Source organism: Ictalurus furcatus, chromosome 16, assembly GCF_023375685.1.
Source record: "Ictalurus furcatus strain D&B chromosome 16, Billie_1.0, whole genome shotgun sequence".
Lineage (NCBI taxonomy): Eukaryota > Metazoa > Chordata > Actinopteri > Siluriformes > Ictaluridae > Ictalurus > Ictalurus furcatus.
The window spans coordinates 23511443-23530792 of record NC_071270.1 but is presented as its reverse complement, the minus strand read 5'-3'; the positions used below and the strand labels follow the sequence as shown (position 1 = coordinate 23530792).

Here is a 19350-nt window from a genome sequence, read left to right as displayed (position 1 = left end):
TATTTTCAGTTTGGACACATACATGGATAGGATTCCAGATATAGTCATGGCTCTGGCTGTTCTAATGCACATAGCTCATCCGTAAGTTGTTTGCTTTACTTGTTTAATGCATCCCTAACTGTCCAAAGAAAAGTTTCAGCCAGAGAAACATCAGAGAATGAATATTTATTCAAGTCATTTTCATGTAATACATGTCTTGCAGTAATATGAGCTTTTGTTAAATAAGTTCTCAGGATAAACAAACGGACATCCTCAAAGAGCTGATTGTTGTCCGGCATGGATCAGACTGAACCTTTAATCTGCCTCACTGTAGAGCTGAGTTAAACATGGCCCTATAGGTGAATAAACTGCACTTTCTACCAGAATGACCATTTTATCTTCAGCTGGAACATACTTATTTTTTTTTTTTTGTAAACATTTTATAATCTTTATTAAAATATGTCTATCGACTTACATGAAATATCAACAAAATGAACCAAAGGAAGAAAAGAAAAAAAAAACCCCTCATAAAAGACAGAACAGTACCTAAGCTTCATCTGGTAATATGCTCTAAGTTTCAAAACGATTGTATCAGAAATCTCATATTCAGTCTTAGTGTGGAAATCCACTGCTTTTCTTCATGATGACTAGCGTTAGAGTCGCCTCGGTCTGTCCTCGTTTTGGGATGTCGGTCTGAACACGTTTTAATACCTGAAAGAGACCACACTGGTGTTATTAATGTATTAGATCTTCTGGTCGAATCTGTATCAGACGCAACACGATCCAGACCGAAGAGAATACGGTAGTGTCAGATATCTGAGATACTTTGGACTTTCTTCCATTTTCGTAGATTTTCGTGTTCATTGTTTCATTATTGTGCGTTATCATAAAATCCTTTTTTTTTTTTTTTTTTTTTTTTACACAGAACTCAACTTACACGTTGCGATTATGCCCCCCCAAATGAAATACAATGTAAATAAAAGTTATATTTATTGTTATAATTCCAGCCTGGATCTAGGCCTTATGCAAGAGAAATATGCTATGATGTATTGAAAAAAAAAAATACCATGCAAGTACACCAATCAGCCATAACGTTAAAACCAGCGACAGGTGACGTGAATAATATTGATAATCTCGGCACTGATTATACAATGGCACCTGTTAAGGGGTGGGATATATTACGCAGCAAGTGAACTGTCAGTTCTTGAAGTTGATGTGTTGGAAGCAGGAGAAACGGGCAAGCGTAAGGATCTTAGTGACTTTGACCAAAGGCGAAATTGTGGGAAATGCACATACTATTCTCCCGTCCAGTATATGAAAAGCAGCAATGATCTGTATATTGTAAAATATTCTACTGTATATTTTTAATACATGCAATACATTAGATTAGATAATCACTTTTTTTTCTGGACGGGATTGCATGCTATTTCTGGAGCACAGTGATGGTGTATAATCAGCTGCTGTATACTGAAATTCGGGAAAGTTATCTGAATGACACTGTGTGGCTTTGCAGCTGACGCAACTTCCTCGATTTCAGTCGAAGACATCAAGGGAAGTATTGGTCACTTTCACTGCGCACTAACACGTCATTTCTGGTCCTTAGCACAAGAAATGAGATCAGCATTAACACATGTTAGAATTTTGCTGATTTTTACTAATTTGACATGTCGACATTGTATCAAGCCTTTCATGAGATGAATCAGATGCACAAAAAAACACAAACTTGTGCAAGGAAACAAATCCTCAATACATCACGGCCTCCGTCCCCTCATAAGGGGTGGGCGATATGGCAAAAATATCACATCGCGGTACTTAAAGACATTTTTAGGATACACGATCTGTATCACCATATATAGGTTTGAATATATTGTAAAGAAAAAAAATCTAAACTATTATGTCTACAAACATAATTGACTTTAAACCGAAAAGGATAAAAATAAAAAAATTCTACCAATAAATAAAAATGACATTTTTATCATTTTTTTATCATCAGATCAGCTGCTTCCAATCGGAGTTTGACTATTGCTATATTCAAGTTAGAAAAAGATATCATGATACTGGTTATATGATAATCCCGATATTGATCTCATCATATGGTTAAACAAATATAGTTAATGCCATCTTATGAATTATGAATTGCGTTTCAAAAGCATCGCATTTCTGGATTGTATTCAGGAGTATGATGAAAGTGTCATTTGTTATATACTTTACTATATTTAAAAACATACAGTGAGGGAAATAAGTATTGGACGCGTCAACATTTTTTTCAGTAAATATATTTCCTTCGACATGCCTTTTCTTTAGTAATGGAGTCTTGCGGGATGAGCGTGAGCAGTGGAGCGCATTGCCAGTTGTTTTCTCTGTGACGATGGTACCTGCTGCCTCCAAGTGTTTCTGGAGCTCTTTCCGAGTGCTCCTTGACTCTTGGGCTACTCTTCTGACTCCCTGGTCAGAAATCTTGCGAGGAGCCCCTGTACGTCTCCGGTTGAGGACGGAGTGATGTTGCTTCCACTTGTGGATTGGAAGATTCAGAAGTTTTGAAATACGTCTGTATCCGATTCCATCAATAGGTGTCATAACAATAAGGTTGCGAAGATCTTGGGAGAGCTCTTTGCTTTTACTCATCATGAGATGTTTCTTGTGTGACACCTTGGTAACGAAAAGTCTTTTTATAGACCATGACTTTACTAACCCACCTGATATTAATTTGCACAGATAGGGGGTATAATTATTTATGGATTTCAGCTGGTTCCTAGCCTTAACTTGCCTTGGACAACTGCTTTTTCTTAGCGTGTTCAATACTTTTTTCCCGTGTCATTCCACTTTATTACACATAACTTCATTTATGGACTTTAACGTTGTGAATTCTTTATATTTCCGTTTTTCTTGAGTTAATACTGATATCTGGTGAAAATTTCACGTGAATAACCTCACTGGAAATATATTTACTGAAATAAATCTTGACGCGTCCAATACTTATTTCCCCCAATGTAATAGAAAACTGTGAAACGAAGAACCATAAAATGAGACTCACGATGACAACTGACATCCTGAAGCGTAGACGTAGTTGCCGGTGTAGCGAAGGTCACACCGCACAATGTTGTTGCTGTAGTCGGACTCTGGAACCTGATAACTGGGGTTAACGCTGATCTGAAAAAATGAAACAAAACAAAAAAAACACATTTGTTGCTGGCAGTGACTTACAGTCTTTTGTTTGCTTTGTACAGGTTATTACAGTGAGCCGTATAAACACATTAAAAAGCCAAAACTCAAACCGAACACACAATAGCCAAACTATAAACACCACACCAAATGTGAAAACACCACAGCAAATGAACATCACATGCTCGTTGCTGATTGGATAGAGCCTGCGTCAAGGTACTGTACGTTCACACATACAGCGACAGTCGAATAGATGTGGGCGTGGCCAGCGATGCAACAAAGTCGAGAAAACTTTATGCAAATTTGGAGAGACTTGTTGCAGCAACTACCAATGGGAGTGAAGACAGTAGAGCGCACATGATCTTCGTAGACGAAGACAGTCCGCGGGTAGACGGCCGCGATAGCAAAGAGCTCACACTCCTTCTCCTTCATCTCATAGGATATGACGCATATATACACTGGAGAATTTTCTATTCAAACGCTCTCCCTCCAGAATGAAACCAGCAAGAAAACTGGTTTGTTGTCAAAAGTGGAATGCTAGTTATTATAACTATAAAAGTTACTATGGCAACCAGTAGTAGGAATGCCTACTGGCGAAATCATAGTACAGCGACTGGCAACTTGCAGTGATAAAATCCCGGTATGTGCTAACGTAGCTTCAGTTTTAGAGATCGCAGAAACTAAAGAGCTGTAGGATGATTACAGCGAGAGGAAATATGAGCCTAAATGAACTGAACGACGCTTTCATTTGTGCTTATGTTCATCAGTTCATATGATATTATTTGAACTATTCTATCAGTAGTCTTGTCTCGTCTTCGACCAGCCCATAAGTACCCATGTCACACCCCTCTTCATCTCCCTCCACTGGTTTCCTGTAGCCATCCGTATCAAATTCAAGGCCTTGATGCTCACGTACAAGACCTTGTCTGGATCAGCACCCTCCTACCTCAACTCTCTCCTCGAGGCTTACGTTCCCTCACGCAATCTGTGATCGGTTAACGACCGACACTTAGTAGTGCCTACTCAGCGTGGCTCAAGGTCCCTTTCCAGAACCTTCACACTAAATGTCCCTCAGTGGTGGAATGAACTTCCAACCTCAATCCGGACCGCAGAATCTCTCACTATCTTCAAAAAACAGCTAAAGACCCACCTCTTCCATGAACACCTAACTAACCCCTAAAACATCAACCCCACATTATTTAAAATAAAATTACTCTGGCACGTACACCCCTACTCTGCGCACTTTTCTTTTCTAGAACTCAATTCTAAATCTTGTACGGTAGCACTACTTGTACGGTTCTCCACTTGATATATCGCTTTGCTCGTATTTCCTCATTTGTAAGTCGCTTTGGATAATGTCCAATCAGCAACGAGTAGATAAGTACAATAAGCACCTCCCCTTTCTCGTTTGAGACATGTTTCTAAATTTGCTGTTGTGTTTTTAGGTTTGTATGTTCTCATTTACTGTTTTTGGTTGGTGTTTTTTGTTTTTTTTTACTTTGTTAATGCGGTTTGCGCTTACAGGCCACCGTATGCCGTGTTGTGACTCTGAGCCATTAAGTTTATCGCAGTACAGAGGTTAGAAATATCTATACACCAGGCAGCTTGTTCGTGTCACACACCTTGAGGATGTAATTCCCAGGTTTCACGTCTGTAATGTCGATCCACTGACAGTCGATGTCGGCGTTGTAAGTGTCGTAACATCCTGGACTCAGACCCTGCAACAACATACACACAAACACAAGCACTATCAGCATGCACTTGAATCGAATTCATACACACACTGACACATGTTGCTGATGTAAAGGGTGTGTGTGTGTGTGTGTGTGTGTGTGTGTCCTGTTATAAAAAAATAATCAACAACTAGGTGGTGTGATAAAGCCGAGTTACTGTTACCAACCAGAATCTTGTTATTTCCCAATAACTATATGCCCGGGAGTGTATTCCTCTTATACAACAGCAATTTGCCATTGATTACTTTCATGCAACATAGTTTAGTTTTAATCCATTTATAGTTGTAGTTAACGTTGTGAAACATCAGTGAAACAAGTTAATTCCTGCTATCTCTTGTGTTATAGCAGCTATAAACAGTCTTTCCCTCACCGACCTCTCTTTTTCGCTCTCTTGAAGTTAATAATAAAAAAAAGTAGCTTGTAATGTTACAAAGAAACCTGAAATCACAAATTCCTCTGTCCTAAAGACTTTCCTGCGGCAGAAAACATACCGACTGTTACAAAGCACTGATACTCCTTCCATTAATGTTAAATAAATCTCCTTATATATATATATAGAAAAAAGCTTCACTACATCGACAACTATACAATTTTTCTTTGTTAAGTAACAACATGTTCGATCCAGACTAGATACCCAGATATCCTTGTGCACGTCATGACTAAAATATTTTTCTCGATGATTTTTGAGAAATCAGGAATTCTTCAGTATTAATAAAGTAAATAAAGTCTTATTGACTCCTACATACGTGCTATTTAGCATGAATTAGCAACAGGCACAGCCGAGGTGGAGCTGTATCACCTGTGTATGAGCGGTACAAGCATAGCGTCTATAGTAGCCGTAGTCGCAGGACGTGTCCTCCAGGCAGAAGCTGGCCTTGTGTCCCTCAGCCACACGGGACTGAGTGCTGGCGTCCAGCAGATCGTAATGGCTGAATTCGTCCATGCTGTGGTAGTGCCTGTGGATACACAGACGACTTGGTCAACACCTCGATCTGTTGAGATTATATAGGAATTGTACAAAATATTTTAAAACACTCTCTCTCTCTCTCTCTCTCTCTCTCTCTATATATATATATATATATATATATATATATATAAGGTGGTCTTAGTAGTAACAAATATGACCGAAACGGATGTCGCTTCTCATGCTTCGGGAGCGAAGCGTATGTAGATATGGAGGGAACTTAACAGACACTAATTTCACCATATGAAAAAGCAAAAAAAAGTACATGGATTGACCAGATAAAGAAGAAAATAAATGCTGGAAAAGATAAACAAAATGGTTTTACATAATTTCTTAATCAAAGAGGTCAGATAGTTCAGTGTTTAAGGCAGGCGTCTTCAATCTTATCTGCAAAGGGCCGGCGAGGCTGCGAGCTTTCATTCCAACCAAGCATGCGTCAGCCCAGTGATCAGACTCTTCCTGCCTAAGGCTCGCCGAATAACACAATGTTAATTTAAGACTTAAGATTCCTGACATAGTTCTCAAGTCAAACAAGGCTCAGGGTCCCTCTGGGGAGAAAGGCCACGTGTAGGGATCTGGTGCTCGTATGCAGACTTTCACACTGAGGTCAAATTTCAGTTCATATGTTTACTGAAAAGAACGTGGAAAAAACATGTGCAACGCACTAAAAATAGCTTCCATTTTTTTTTTCGTATTAAAAATGGTTCAATCTGTACATTCTCCACACAGTGTGTAGCAACACTGACAAAACAGTGGGTATTCTAGTCTTAAGACTTGCAAGTCTTAACACTTAATTAAAAAAAATAAAAATACTTGCATGCACAAATAATTAAAGTAATGGTTTGGCAAAAAAAACCAAAAAAACAAATAAAAGTCAACTTTAGATACATGTCGCACTTACCCCAAATGTCGATTTCACAAAATATGTGGTGGTGTGTGAGTTTAGGTTTTTCAGTTTTAGTTTTGCGATGTAGATAACAGGTCAAGTCTTCATATACAGCTCTGCAATGTCACTTTAAATAAAAGATTTATGTACAAAGAGGAAAAACATTATCATCCGTATCAATTCAAACTTTAGGTGTGACAACAAACTGCACTAAAAAAGAAAAAAGAAAAAGATTCTGGTTGTCCAAGCCTCTATAACGATACAGTCTTTAGCTACATGTTGACGTGTTGGTCATGTTTATAGATGACAGTAAGCCCCACTGTGTCATAAACCACATTAACAAGAGATTGTGACCACTTAAGAACTGGAAGCGGTCTAAGACGTATATTTATATAAAAGATTTTTGTGTGACAGACTTCCAAGATTTGTTAGCTACATTAGCCTTGTATTTGTAGCACAAAACTAAAAGAAGCAAACATCAGACACCCAAGATGTCTACAACTGTGGGCAAAATGTGCAGCATTTTGCATCAGCGAATAATCCAACACTTTGAGAAGAACATTCCCCAAAGGCAAATCGGTAGGATTTTGGGCGTTTCACTTTCTAAAGTGCACAATATAATAAAAAGATTTGAGGAATCCGGTCAAATCTCGGTATGTAAAGGGCGAAAACAACTTCTGAATGCGCGTGATCTCCGATCCCTCAGACGTCACTGTCTTAAAAACTGTCATGAGTCTGTAATGAAGATCCGGACATGGGCTCAGGAATACTTTGGTAAACCTTTGTCAGTCGACACCATTCGCCGCTGCATCCAAAGATGCAAGTTAAGGCTTTACTGTGCAAAGCAGAAGCCGTACATCAACACTGTCCAGAAGCTCCGCCCACTTCTCTAGGCTCAGTCTCGTCTGAGATGGACAGTAGCACAGTGAAAACGTGTTTTGTGGTCCGACGAGTCGACATTTCAAATAACCTTTGGACAAAACAGCCGTCATGTTCTCCGGGCCAAAGAGGTAAAGGACCATCGAAGCTGTTATGAGCGTTAGGTCCAAAAGCCAACGTCTATTATGGTATGGGGGCGTGTCAGTGCCCATGGCATGGGGAACCTGCACATCTGAGAGGGCAGCGTTAATGCAGAAAGATATGTACACATTTTGGAGCAATATATGCTGCCATCCAGAGCAGGACAACATCAAACCACATTCTGCCCAGTTGGTTAACCAACTGGTGTCTACACTCAGCGTCCAAACGCTTAATAAGTGTTATTAAAAGAAAAGGTGATGTTACACAGCGGTAAACAGTTTTGACTGTCCCAACTTTTTTGGAGTGTGTTGCAGTCATCAGATTTGAAATGAGTGTATGTTTTCAAATATACATTCAATTCACAAAATAAAACAACAGATAATATGTTAATAATGTGTTTTCAATATAGTACAGGATGAACTGAATTTTCAAACGACTCTTTTTGTTGTTTGTTTTTTTTTTGCATTTTCCATACTGTCCCAACTTTTTCGGAATTGGGGATGTAAATCAGGGCCAGAAATCTTCCATTACATATCACCCAGAACAAACACACTTCAGTGCTGTCCTAAAAGGACCATATGTGTGAGATTGTGTGTTGAGTGGAGCTCAGCCACATGTACTCCATACATGGCGGTAAAACATAGCTGACATCAGTGCAGAACTATGCCCTGAAAGCCATTAGAGTGTCTGGAATGGCTGAGCACTCAGAGCAGACCTCCACACTGTTTTCCTTTAGACAAGACCACAGATTGTTTCCTGTACCACCACCAGCACCAAAATCCCAACACACCTAGCACAAAGTGAGATGAGCTAATCCAGACTCTCACCCAATAACATTTTATACAGCGTAATTAATTTAAATGTACACGTCTAGTCGTGATGTTGAAGCCATGATTCATATACATTTTTACATATAGGAAAACAGACACTCACTGAAAACCACATAGGCAACAATGATTGTGCTTCTCTGTATTCAAACTAAGGAACACAAATCTAATAGTTCTGTTGTCTGTTCGTTGTGTAATTTTTCTTCTTTGATTGCAAAATAGTACGTGCTTAGTCAATGTACTTCAAGTTTCTTTTCCAGAATGAATTATTGAGAAAGTATTCCATCTTGTTTTGTTGTATTTTACATGCACCCTCCTCGGGAGACCTGTTAAGGATATGTCAGCGAAGTAGGTTTAAATAAATAAGCCCCAGTGGACACAAAATCCAGATTTGGTGCCAAAATAGTTTGGTATTTGGAGTTAGCCATGATCTATCTTGACTAGAACCCCAGTCTCCATAGCATGATGCTGCTACCACTATGCTTCACCGTAGGTATGGTGTTCTTGGGGTGAAAAGCTGTCTTGTTTTTGCATCAAACATTTCTTTTAGAATTATAAACGTTCTCCCTTGGTCTCCTCAGACCATGATGCATTTTACCACATGGTTTAGCGAGACTGTAGGTATATTTCGGCAAAACGTATTCCCCATTCTCACCACTTGTTGAGGCTTTTTTTTCTCCACTTGTTGATGATCGCCTTCACAGTGTTCCACTGCACATTTAATACGGACCACGGCTTCAGCAGTCTGATGAAATCCAAATGGATTCAGTTTTATTCACAGTCTATAACACTTTTAACAACGGACACTCTCACAAAGCAGCTTTTACAGAAGTCCGGATAGAAATGTTAAAAATTTTAATTTTCCCTAATGAGAAAGCCTAAGGCGAGAGTGGCTAGGGGAAAAACAACTCCCTGAGATGACATGAGGAAGAAACCTTGAAAGGAACCAGACTCAAAATGGGACCCATCCTCATCTGGGCGATACTGATTAGTGTGATTATGTATACTATAACTGTATACTATAGAGTCAGAAATCTCCCGATGTTTCTTTGGGGTTAATCAGAATCATGTCATTGATTACAGGTGTATGATAATTACTTTTGAACATGAATTTGAATATAATTGCTTCATTCTGAACACAGCCCCATTGTACAATAGTGTGCGCGATTATGCAACCAGTTTATTGTACGTTAGTTGTTTTTTTTTTTTACATCGTAAAAACCTGCATTTTTAACAAAGGTGTGTAGACTTTTTATATCCACTATAGCTACTTCTAGAGAGCCTGAGCAGGAGCCTTTGCGTACGATCTGTAACGCTCACCTGCTCGACTCTGTGCTTGGACTGCACCATGCATCACTTTGAATTAGCTTTGGATAAAAGTTTCTGCCAAAGGCTCTTCCTTCATGCACTGTGCTGTCCAGCAGCTGTAACAATACAGCTTCTCTCAGAGGAGCAATAAAGTGTCTGTCTATTGTAGGCCAATACTGGATGAAAAGAGTTTTGTCTTGATCTTCTCTCAGTCTCCAGATATGGTCTGAATAAGGCTTTGTATCACATCTGGCAGCGTCACGTCAGAAATGTCAAATTGTACTGGGAATATCACAACGTAAGAGGATCCAAAAGCTACTCAGAGGATATGAAAGAGGTCGTTTGAGAATATTTATATCACGGGCAGAAAGGCAGACGCACACTTCTGACCTGATACCATATCATTATGATATCTTAACACACTCTATAGCTTAGCTATTTTACTTACATGTGTGAAACCTAACTCACTCTTGTTATAGTATAAATTATAAATGATACATTTCTTTGTTTTATTTTGTTCCAAGGCTGTGCAGACATGATCTCTGCACGTATGTATATGTAAGGGATAATCCAAGGCTAGGTGTGCATTACATGATTTTAACACGTGACGTGGAGGCAAAGAACCATCTGTGTAATGCACACCTCACCATGGATTATCCTGCTTATACCATGGTCGCTTGCCAGCATTCACAAATTAAAGCTGTTATTGATGTTTGCAGCACAAAATTTGACCGAAAAGATATAAATAACAGTTCATTTTAGTTAGTTAGTTTATATACGGGTCATTAGATCTAGGATTCTGCCTGCTCTAAATCATACACAGAGATAAAGAAGTGTGATTTATTATATTTATTATAATTTGAATGAATGATAATAAATAGTTATTAGAGAGAGAGAGAGAGAGAGTGTGTGTGTGAATTGCCTGAGTCTGTGCCGCATCTCTACTAATAATGAAGCTGTGAGTTTAACTACTGTGTGCAACTGCAACTCTATGGTTACTATGGTTACAGTTGTTTATAAGCAGCACATTCATTTAGAACGGTGATTAAACTGACTGGAACAACCTGTGAATTATACAATTTAAACGCACACCTTCTAGCCAATCAGAATCGAGTATTCAGACAGACCATAGTATGAATTTTTTTAAAGCGCACCTATTATGGTTTTGAAACGTGCCTAATCTTGTTTTAAAGGTCTCATACAATAGATTTACAGGCATCCGAGGTCAAAAAATACTTTAACGGGCTCATCATTTAAACTGCAGCATTACATTTTACCCCCCAGTGTCAAAACCGACTCGTCAAATGATCCGTTCTAAACTCCTCCTTTCAGAGAGCATACTCTACTCTGATTGGTCAGATGTCCCAGTCTGTCATGATCGGTCTACCGCTGTCAGCGAGCAGCCGATGAAGACCAGAGGCGGGGCTTTTTGTTACAAACCTACGTAGGTGTGTACAGGAAGTGAGTCTGGAATCACTAACGACTCGTTTCAGCCGTTCAGAATCGGTTCCTTCTTTTGGGAGTCGATAACTCCGTTTGTCGTGCGCTTTGATTTTTGAAACTTTGCGGACGTTTTCACACTCACAAACAGATCTATAACACACTACATGAAAGGTAATATCTGAAAAACCACAATAGGTGCACTTTAAAATACATACATACAATACGGAATGCATATAATTATATGGAAATATGGTAAGGGATATGTATAAATGAAATAAGTCTCAGCTTTAGACACTTGTCTCAGAGCACACAGAGCATCTGGCATGTTTTATACACTTTTCTGGCTACAACCTTCAGGATCGTGAATCTGATTCGCTCTCTGCACTTGGTTTCTAATGGGAAAATTAACTTCCGTGACACTCTTCTGCAAAAGATTTAGTCATGGGTCTGACAAAAACACATCCCATCAAATCCCAAAGATTTTACAGACTTATTTGAAACAGTCAGTGGTGAGTAAAGGTTTTAAACGGATGGTTGCCAATAAAACATTATTCAAACATAAACATACACATATTTTCTAGTGAAACTAGCCTGTTCTTGGCTACATTTACTGATGAGATCAATCAAACTCTCTAGAGAAAAGCCAGAAGTCTGGCTCAAGAGACTAAATGATAATAATGCACATGTATAATACTGTATGTATAATAATAATAATAATAATAACAACGCACATGTAGCTTTTATCTGTGGGCTATTGTCAATGTCCACTTGTTATTAGAGGCCCATTAAGATCTGAGAAACAAAGATTGAAGTGTATTTAACAATGACAGGATTGGACTGCAGGTGGATAGGATGTTCTGTCACAGTGTGATGTGTCACAGTAACACTGTGTAGTATTTACAATGTAATTCACTTTAACTTCCCTAATTACTGCTGGATCATTGGTCGTGTGTGATATACAGCATAAAATACATCATTTTCACTTTGATCTATGGCAAAGTGAAATACTGTATGCTTTCAGAGACAGGTGGTTAATAATTTATATACTTATCTTTTTCATGAGGTCATTTACTGTAGGTTTCAGAAAGTTAACTTTAAATCATCAGCTATGCATCACACAAAAGTGACTTTGGGACAATGGCGGAAAACACAAACATGTAATCACAGCTAAATACACACGTACAGTTCTGCTGTGATGTCGAGAAACAGGCAGAGAGAAACTTACTGATGGCAGCTGTGCCACTCCCAGGAATAGCGTGGCCGGCTTGGCAGGAAGTCAGACGTGCCCTGGTTCTTGACACGCTGTGGGAAGCGCAGCAGCATCCGCGTATCGTAATCTCTCGACCTGTACGAAGAGCTGCTCAGCACAAACAGGACACCAAACACAGCACGTCAGACATCAGCCGAGGTCCTCAGAGAGTTCAGATGACTTTTGGAAATTGCATTCTGACAGAGTGATTACAGGAAACTACATATTGGGAATAAATATTGTTGCATTTTTATCTCTCTCGCTGGGATTACACTATTTCAGTATGCTTCAGTAATCACTTCAACAGTCTGCTGATGATTTTTCCATGTCTTGGAGTGAAATTCTCCTCCCTCTATTGCAAGATTTCACTTTTTCCTCCCCCTTTTTCCTGTTAGAAACCCTCAGTTCCTCAGAACTGGCTTGAATCATAGGAATTTTACAGAGATCATCATGATTCATCTGGTAAGTCATAAGTCAGCTTAGTTGCTTAAATATAATAGATTCCTCCTTTTCATTCCCCTGTCCTGCCAAACATCCAAACTAAGCATGGACAATGTTGATGGTTGAAAGCACAAAACTGGACTGACATATGAAGATTGACTTCAATAATAAATGACTGACACAAAAACACTCATAGAAGGAGTACAAACCAGATCCACAAGGCACAAATCGAAATATCATGCTAGCACTGTTTAATTTGCTAGCTAGCTAACTCGAGCACAATCGCTAGCAAGGACACTTCAGCATATAACCACAGCTAACATTTAGTCAAGTGTAATCATGTAACATTTGCTGGAGATTTCTTTTACACCCAGAAAAATAGCCTACACTGACATAAAATTGAAATAACCATAAAAACATTAGGGGTTTAGATATTTATATAGCTAGCTAGTACATGCTAGCTAGTACATGACGTCCTAGCTAGATAACATTAGCATAATTTTAGTATATTAACTAACAACAAATCATTTTAAAGCATGTCGAGTTGGACATTTTCCTTTTCCTTTTTACTTTCTTGATGTAATGTTTTGAGGCCATATCAACCAGTTTTAATCAATCAGCGAATCCAACACTAATCGATGCTCATCAAAAATATCCATGAGGTAAAGAGTTGAATGATTTAACATTAATGACAAGACTGCTGCTTATACAGTCTGATCTCACGTGCTCTGGTCAAACAGACGGACCATATCCGAATGACAGTTTTCTCCAATGTTAGCTAGCTAGCTCATAGTACTGAATGAAGGTGACTGGATTTATGTTATATTCTGGAATATGCTTCACCAATCTAGTCACATTGATTGATATGAGATATTAAAAAATGACACCTTCATGACTGTAATTCAGACTAAAATAACCAGTGTCTGTTTTCTTTTCTTTTTATGAACAATGTGATTTCTCAAAGGTTTCGGATTCACATTGGCTAAACTCCGGTTTGCTTTTGCAGTACCTGGAAAGGCAGTTTTCCTCTGCGGCACATCGGAGGTTGTACATCGGCACCCTTTGCACATAAGTGGAGGCCTGAATGTAGTACGGATCTGGCACGAGGTCAGGCAAACCTGCAGAGCATTTTAACATCTTATCCTAAGAACCAAATGAAGTTAGCAATGCAAATCTAATCAACACTAATCACTCCACACAGGAGTTAATATTATTGCGGAAAGCTAACTAATGCGTTTTCATTCATGCTTTTGTGTACAGTATATAAAGAAGAGACTGAGATAAAAGAACGATGTACAATGCCAATTTCGAAAAAAGTTGGGACAGTATGGAAAATGCTAATAAAAACAAAGAGGGATCTATAAATGTACTTTGACTTGTATTTAAACAAAGAATGTATAAAGACAAGGTATTTGATGTTTTATCTAATCAACTGCATAGTGTTTTTGAAGATAAACGTTTATTTTGAAATTGATGCATGCGACATGTTCCAAAAAAGTTGGGACAGGGGCAATTTAGGACTAATAGCGATGGGACAAGGTGATGTGAAACAGGTGAGGCAATCGTCTAATCATAGTATATATTGAGCCTCCAAAAAAAGGCCTAGTCCTTCAAGAGCAAGGATGGGTCAAGGCTCGCCAATCTGCCAACAGATGCATCAGCGAATAATCCAACACTTTGAGAACAACATTCCCCAAAGGCAAATCGGTAGGATTTTGGGCGTTTCACCTTCTACAGCGCACAGTATAATTAAAAGATTCAAGGAATCCGGTCAAATCTCGGTGTGTAAAGGGCGAGGCCGAAAACCACTTCTGAATGGACGTGATTTCCGATCCCTCAGACGTCACTGTCTTAAAAACCGGCATAAGTCTGTAATGGATATCCTGATATGGGCTCGGGAATACTTTGGTAAACCTTTGTCAGTCGACACCATTCGCCGCTGCATCCACAGATGCAAGTTAAAGCTTTACTATGCAAAGCAGAAGCCGCGCATCAACACTGTCCAGAAGCTCCGCTTACTAAACTTAACCAACTGGTGTCTTCACTCAGCGCCCAATCGCTTAATAAGTGTTATTAAAAGAAAAGGTAATGTTACACATTGGTAAACAGTCGACTGTCAAAACTTTTTTGGAGTGTGTTGCAGTCATCAGATTTGAAATGAGTGTATATTTTCAAAAATAAATTAAATTCACAAAATAAAACATCAAATAATGTGTTAATAATGTGTTTTCAATATAGTACAGGGTGAACTGAATTGTCAAACGACTCTTTTTGTCGTTTAAAACATACTGCTCCATACAAATTCCAACAACACTTTATTTAATTGAAAAGCTGTAGCTGGCTCAAATGACTTTTTTTGTATTACAACTATTGTTTTCATATGGGGAAGCCCAATGAGACTAAAGTGCACACATCTTGCACTTGACATTCACAGTCTGATCTATGACGCGAAAGAGGTGGAGCAATTAGAACCGGCTGTGGTCTGAATCTTTCAAGATGGTCGGTGCGTACAGTAAGAAAGGAGCTTTAAGACATGTACAAAAGGAGCAAAAAATTTAGGGCAGACATTTTGGGTTTAAAATCAGAGACTGTATCGGTGGAGGCGGTTCTGTTCTGGTGCTGCTCAATAATACGAGGCACAATGTGGTAATTTGTCATTTCTGTTTTATATTATTTACTTATTTATTTGAACTATTCTACACCAATACAGGTAAAATACTTAAGTACAGAGTATGCAGTCCATGAACATAGTGCACGGTGCACTGTCTTTAGAGACATTGTACCTTTGATATGCACGTCCATGATATGGACTGCATTCTTTGTTTAACACAATCTGTTGATGAAAATTGAATATTCCCAGCTAAAGTTATAGAGCAGCACACTCTGACTAAAATATATTTTACGTTATATATTATACGACTACATTACAATTGCGATACATTTGCTGTAATGTGCCATGATTGTATATGAGCAATGCAATCATTTGACCAAAGCTAGCTGGTAATTTATCCAAATGTATCTGGTCCGAATGCTCACGATACACTTGTGCTTTGCTGGAGTGCAGTTCTAATGCTATTCAGTACTTCAGTCTCCTCTCGGGTACTAAACCGTACCTTTCCTTGTCACGTGTCACCTCAAGGACACATCTATTTTTTTTTTTTTTACCTTTAGTGTGTATTTTTTTTACCTGGAAAAGTGCATATAGTATAAAACTAGAAGTATAAAGGTACAAGAGTGGTCCGTTGATGCACCTTAAATCAATTCACAGCAAGAGGGCAGTGGTAGCTCAGTGGTTAAGGTGTTGGTCTACTGCTCAAGAAGGTCGTGAGTGCAGCACTACCAAGCTGATGCCATTGTTGGGCCCTTGAGCAAGGCCCTTAACCCTCAAATGCTCGGATGGATGAATGAGATGGATAAGGGCGTCTGCCAAATGCCATAAATGTAAATGTAAAGTTACACGACATTCACGTGACCATGTAAGATGGCTTCGCACTAAATGTACGAAAAGTTGTAACCCTTAAGAGGAACACCCCAATGACAAGGAAAGATACAGTTTAACACTTTTATTTCTTTCCATATGTAGTCTTAGAGCAGTTGTAGCCTAATGATGTATTATGAATAAATGCTGTTAATAATAATAATAATAATAATAATAATAATAATAATAATAATAAAGTACACTGTACCAGCGCGTGTACTACCTTACCGTACTGAAAGTACCCTGTTCCGTATCCGGGTCTCTGTCTCGGTCTTGGTCTTTCATACGCGTCATAGTAGTTGTAGTACGGGTTGTCCTGTTCGCTGTACTTGTACGGATTGTAAGGATCGTCTCCGACCATGGCGTCCGCTCGCGCCCTCGGAGGTGGCGGAGACGGAGACGGAACCGGCCCAGGAGCCGTGCGCGCGGTGTCGTTTACGCGGCCGCGAGGCGCACCGGCGCGCCTGCTTGGCAACAAGCGCGATCCGTGTGAGTGCGACGGCGCGGAAGAGCCAGACGGCTCGTTGTGTCTCGCATGGCCACTGCTGATCACGGTTAGGGGTCTGACCGGAGACTGCTGCCGCCGCTGCTGCTCCTGCTCTCCATCTCCGTTTCCGTTTCTCCTTAACGGAGGCACGTACTGCGCGCCCTGACTCAGGATGCTGAAGAGTCTGCCGTCGTGCTGCCACTGGATGGTCCGCCTGAGAGGCGCCGAGTCCCGCTGGCACCGTGCGCTCTGGAGCACGCAGCTTAACAGACACAGATGAAATATGGTGTCGAGTTGTCGTGCGCGCATTTTCTCCGTGAGATTCCCGACCTCCCTGCTACACAATGCCAAACACTCTTTTTTTTTTTTTTAATGAAAAAAAAATTGAATCTAATAAAATTAGGCCTGCTGCTCTGTTGTTGTTTTATTTAAATTAACTGAGCAGTCAAAGTAGATATAAAGTAGATATATTTCCTGTAGCCTACTCAGTGAAAAAATAATAAAAAGTAATGGGCATGATGAAAAACAAAACAAACAAACAAACAATAAAAAAAGCTCTTGGTGCAGCCTCCTGTACAGTAGCTCTGCGCCTTCCCCGACTGATGCGCAAAGTGAAAGCAGAAGGAGGAGCTGATGCTTTCTTTTATTTAAATTTTCCCCTAAAAAGTTTCTGATTTCGTCTCAGACAAGCCCCTGCAGATGCGAACGTGAGCTACATCACCTTCAAAAACACTAGCCACTTTCCTCTACCAAAAAAAAAAAAAAAAAAAAAAGCCCTCCTTTGACGAAGCTACAGCATGAAATGAGCTTGTTACCTTTATTCAGTTCAAGTGTTACATGAGCATGTACAGCTGTGGCATCTATTCTGAATTACACAATGATATACACTATATGGCCAAAAGTATCCTGAGACCTACCTGAACATCACCACACCTACTGTATATGAGCTTGCTGGACATCCTACTCCAGAACCATTGGCATTATTATGGAGGCCATGGAGACCATTGCAACTATAACAGCTTTCTACAAGATTTTGGAGTGTGTCTGTGGGAATCGGGCACTGATGTCAGGTGAGGAGGCCTGTTCACAACGGACGTTCAGTTTATCCCAGAGGTGTTCGCTGTTCCAGCTTTGTGCAGACCACACCAAACTCATCAAACCATGTGTTTATGGACCATGGTTTGTGCACAGGGGCAGAGTCATGCTGGAACAGGAAAAGGCCTTCCCCGAACTGTTGCCACAACGGTGGAAGCATACAATTGTCTAAAATGTCTTCGTATGCTGTAGCATTAACATTAACCCTTCACTGGAACTAGAGGGCAGAGTCCAAACCCTTAAAAACCCATGGTCCCAGACTATTATCTCTCCTCCACCAAACTTTACAGGTGGCACTATGTATTCGTGTAGCTAGTGTTCTCCTGGTATCTGACAAACCCAGATTTCAGATTTCTAGATAGTGAAGTGTGATTCATCGCTCCAGAGTGCGGTCCTTTATACCACTCCAACCGATGTGTGGCATTGCGTATAGTGATCTTAGGCTTGTGTGCAGCTGCTCGGGCATGACAACCCATTTCTCTCCCAATGCAGAGTTCTTGTGCTGATGTTGTTCCAGGTTCAGTTTGGAACTCTGTAGTAAGTGATGCAACAGAGGATCAAACATTTTTATGTGCTACACACTTCAGCACTCGGTGGGCCTGATTTGTGGGAATGCATAACCAGCTGCTTCACGGCTGTGCTGTTGCTGCTCCGCTTCCATTTCACAATAATAGAATTTACAGTCGACTAGGGAAGATCTACCAGGGCAAAAATTTCACTAACTGACTTACAAAGACACTGCCTCGTTTGTGCCGATGTTTGTCTATGGAGCTTGCATGCCTATGTGCTTGATTTTATGCATCTGTTACCTGTTGGATGTGGCTTAAACTCCTGAACTCAATCATTAGAAGGGGTGTCCACGTACTTTTGGCCATATACTGTAGCGATATGGACAAAAAATAGCATTAATATTTATCACATAACGATGACGAAGTGTCCTTCAGTATAGATAGAGAGTACTTTATTGATCACCAAGGGAAAAGTTGGTATGTTAAACCAAACTCATGTATCCAATGGCAACCAAAGTATCGTTTATGATAATTACGCCAATTCCACAGTTTGTAGAAAATGTCAAATCTGGAAAATATTTACTAAATCGTGGTTTGTTAAATTGCTTAATCATGTACCGCAGGTCGCCACTTCTACAAAAAATCATTCAAGTTTTCTAATGGTTCTTAATCCCTGGTTCAATCCTGAACTCCGATAACTGCGTGGGGTTTCACACGTTCTCTCCATGTCTGGGTGATGGGTTTCCCCTGGATTCTCAGGCATGAGTGG

At 39.7% G+C, this 19350-nt stretch overlaps 1 protein-coding gene across 1 annotated transcript; it reads right to left on the bottom strand.

Moving 5' to 3' along the window:
* Positions 1-150: 150 nt before the first annotated feature.
* loxa (lysyl oxidase a) lies at positions 151-17693 on the bottom strand. Its single transcript, XM_053644762.1, has 7 exons — positions 16719-17693; positions 14022-14130; positions 12548-12679; positions 5674-5830; positions 4764-4859; positions 3014-3129; positions 151-690 (listed from the first exon to the last, which is right to left on the bottom strand). Exons 1-7 carry the CDS (start codon positions 17284-17286, stop codon positions 684-686), a joined length of 1185 nt encoding a protein of 394 aa, XP_053500737.1. The 5' UTR covers positions 17287-17693; the 3' UTR covers positions 151-683.
* Between the last annotated feature and the right edge of the window lie 1657 nt (positions 17694-19350).

What these genes read in the sequence shown, in the direction of transcription:
- loxa (XM_053644762.1), bottom strand. Translation starts at nt 17,286, where the DNA reads ATGCGCGCACGACAACTCGACACCATATTTCATCTGTGTCTGTTAAGC. An exon ending in GAGGAAAACTGCCTTTCCAG is followed by an intron (nt 12,680 to 14,021) that starts GTACTGCAAAAG and finishes TGTGCTGAGCAG; the next exon opens with CTCTTCGTACAGGTCGAGAG. An exon ending in CTTGTACCGCTCATACACAG is followed by an intron (nt 4,860 to 5,673) that starts GTGATACAGCTC and finishes ATGTTGTTGCAG; the next exon opens with GGTCTGAGTCCAGGATGTTA.